At 39.1% G+C, this 3,302-nt stretch overlaps 1 protein-coding gene and 1 long non-coding RNA gene across 5 annotated transcripts in view; one reads left to right on the forward strand and one right to left on the reverse strand.

The window, feature by feature from the left end:
- Nucleotides 1–1,272, reverse strand: part of LOC116679030 (uncharacterized) — a 2,804-nt gene extending 1,532 nt beyond the window's left edge. Inside the window, exon 1 of the long non-coding RNA XR_004329433.1 lies at nucleotides 1,261–1,272. This is a non-coding gene — a long non-coding RNA (uncharacterized LOC116679030). The remainder of the gene's footprint in view (nucleotides 1–1,260) is intronic.
- gria4a (glutamate receptor, ionotropic, AMPA 4a) overlaps nucleotides 1–3,302 on the forward strand; it is a 111,019-nt gene that overhangs the window by 50,756 nt on the left and 56,961 nt on the right. For all 4 annotated transcript variants that reach the window (XM_032508759.1, XM_032508764.1, XM_032508744.1 and 1 more), the window contains exons 4-5: nucleotides 1,443–1,495; nucleotides 1,717–1,848. In XM_032508759.1, coding sequence (XP_032364650.1) covers nucleotides 1,443–1,495; nucleotides 1,717–1,848 — 185 coding nt within the window. The remainder of the gene's footprint in view (nucleotides 1–1,442; nucleotides 1,496–1,716; nucleotides 1,849–3,302) is intronic.

A 3,302-nucleotide genomic window follows, 5' to 3' on the forward strand; every position in this document is an offset into this window, starting at 1 on the left:
ACACACACATATACACACACACACCGTGATTACTGAGGTTTCAGATGTGCTTTTTCAACTCAAGCACTAGCAATAGCTGCCTCCAAAACATTAGAAAAAAACAGGTAACAATTTGGCACTGTTACCTGTTACACTGCAGTGAGTGTGTGTGTGTGTTCTTTTCAGATGTTGTGTCATGTCACTGTGTCCTGCAGATGTGTGGGTTGTGTGGGTCGGTAATTTCCGTTGTGTGCACAAATTTGCCTTTGAGTGAATTGTGAGATATATTCATTTTATTTCCCACAAAAAATAATTCTAGCTCAGAGCACAGTTAACAACATATGTGGAGGTTTGATAGATATCAACAATCATTATGATAAAAAAATATGCAGTGGCTGTGTGCCAATATTGTAAAGGACTTTCATTGTGATATTGAGTTGTCTCTTATTATTGTTGTTTTTCCACTTGTTATGACCCATCTAGAGTGTTTAATGTAATATATCTTAATTTATTATCGTTCGTGTTGCCACCTGCTTCTCATGGGATCATATTAACTTTGAAACTCATTTAATATCACGCCAAGAGGCATATTCAACCTACTCAAACCTGTAGTCCATTATTGTGTAGCAAAAGATATTTTTTTCCAGGCTATAAAATTGATTAATTGATTGAGGTGGCAGCGTGTTCTCATATGAGTTGATTAGTTCACCACTGAATAAGAAATGAGTCGTTTGAAGGAAATGTTTCTATTGTTTTGGCACATAACTCTTTGTCCTGATAAGCTTTCTGGGCTGGTTGATACAGTGATATTCAAGAGAAGACTGTTGTTGTTAGGTGCTAAGTGCTTCACAAGACAAGACAAGACAGGGTGTTGCTTTGGTAAAGCTTATTATGCTTATTATGCTGGAAAGTATTGCACATTACTGCAATGAAATACTTTGCAAGAAATAATAATTACTCCATGTCCCAAATACAGCTTCTACCTAGTATAGGGCTAGATATTGTTCAATATGTTCAATACTGGTAAAGGTACCAATACCAATACTAGTAGCGGGACTTCAATACCAGTACCTGAACGATTATTTTTTGGATACCAATTTTCTAAAATCAATTTATCAAAAATAAATTACGACATTACACATTATGGCACAAATATTTTCATCTATTTTTCAGATCCTACTTTGTGAGCCTTGATTCTGTGCTCAACGTAGAGTGTAACGTTAGACAGCCAATCACCAGCATTATTAGATCTTGGTAGAAGTATGTTACATGCTTATTGACTCACTGACAATAATGATTTGCTCTGGCATGGAAATTTGGCTTTGAATGACGAGGCATTTTTCTTTACTCAATACTAAGGAAGCAATTTGTCCGGTGCCTAAAAAGTATTGAATTCACCCTAACCTAGTAGAGCTTTAATTTTGTCTTTCTCCCTTTTCCTTCCCTTACTCCCTGTTGTCTAGGTTATGCAATACTGCAGGCAATTATGGAGAGAGCGGGGCAGAACGGATGGCAGGTCAGGACACACACAAACACACACATTCCTGGAAAAAAGCCAGCAAAAGAATTCATGATCTTATGAAGCATACATACAGTGCATGCACATAATTGCACTATTGTTTTTGTTGTTAATCTTCCAAACTCAATTTGTTAACAAGCTTGTGGTTTGTATGCATGTCCTTTTACCTACATGCTGTTGTATGCTTATACACATTTCTTGTGTGTATGTTTATCCAGGTGAGTGCCATCTGTGTGGAGAGCTTCAATGAGGCAGCATACCGCCGACTCTTAGAGGACCTGGACCGACGTCAGGAGAGAAAATATGTAATTGACCTGGAGCCTGAGAGACTACAGAGCATCCTCGAACAGGTTATATTATATATTATATTATACTGCTAATCACAGTTTCTTTGCCCACTTTTGTAAGAGTAGTAATCAGAGAATAATTGTGGCATGTAACCCAACCTCACCATATTTAGAAATAATAGCCGAAATGTTTTTAGCAGAAATGCTATTATTTATGCTCACAATTTAGTCTACACAGCCTAATTGGTAGAATGGAAAAATGAAAAAAAAAAAACTGATTAATTAATACTTAACTAACTACTGAGCTGACTGCGGGCACAGAATGATATTTAACACTGATCTGGAACCTAAAGGACCCTTCAGCATTTTAGATTATGAGATAGTGCTTTAGGCTTTATGTGGCACTGAGATTACTACAGACAGGAAAGAGGATACGTCACTGACCTGGACATATCTTAAGACTCAAATATAAGGTACAAACACGCCATAATGACACACCATTATCACCACCTACAACCACAAGCAACATAGCATAGAGTAAGGGTTTTTTTGTGATTAAAACCAGAACCCTTTTAACAATTCAAATAAAAGTGTTAGACAGTATTCCATTTTTTTTTCTCCACTGTATTACTGGTGTCTATATGCCTGCTGTCTGTTTCACTCAGCTAGTTACAGCAACACTCCTTATGCTTTCTGACATCTGGAGAGAAAACAAGATTTGATTTTTTCCCCTGGAGTTCATAATGTGGAGTGAAAAATGTGACTTCCCCAACAGCTACATCAGTGCATGATTGCAGTAAACACACAATACTCTCCACTCCACACTCACACATACACACACACAAACACAGAAAAACATACAGTATATGGAGGCACACACTGACACCTTACGCTTGTCCAAGTTTGTTATATGATCTGTCTTGCTTGATGGTCTTGCTCTGACAGGTGGCACAGATGTGTGTGTGTGTGTGTGTGCGCGTGTGTGTGCGCGTGTGTGTGCATGTGACTTTTGACTCAGGTTTCTGTGTACATCTCATTGGTTCTGCCACCTGTCATCAAATCTAATCTTGTGTCTGCACATCTGACAAATCCAGTGACACACACAGCTAAGCACTTGTGCTCACACACAAATACATAGCCCACACATACACACACACACACACACACACACACAAACACACACACACATGCTTATCTGAAAATATACATACCAGTGCATAATGCACATGCTCATACAGCTACACACACACACACAGACACACACACATGCACACACACACACAGTAGCAGCATCCCAGACAGAAAGCCGTACAGACTTCTTAGTTGGCATTTGTGGTGAGAGAATAGAAAGACAGAAACACACACCAGTGTATACTGAGACAAGCATACAGACACAAACACACACTGCCGACAAAGTGGGCTCTGTGATGCTGGCATTGGCAAGCACCCCAGCTCTGAGACAGAGACTGCTCTGTTTGACTGCCACTGCCAGCTGTGTGTGTGTGTGTGTGTGTGTG

The sequence above is a fragment of the Etheostoma spectabile genome, chromosome 3 (assembly GCF_008692095.1).
Source record: "Etheostoma spectabile isolate EspeVRDwgs_2016 chromosome 3, UIUC_Espe_1.0, whole genome shotgun sequence".
NCBI lineage: Eukaryota > Metazoa > Chordata > Actinopteri > Perciformes > Percidae > Etheostoma > Etheostoma spectabile.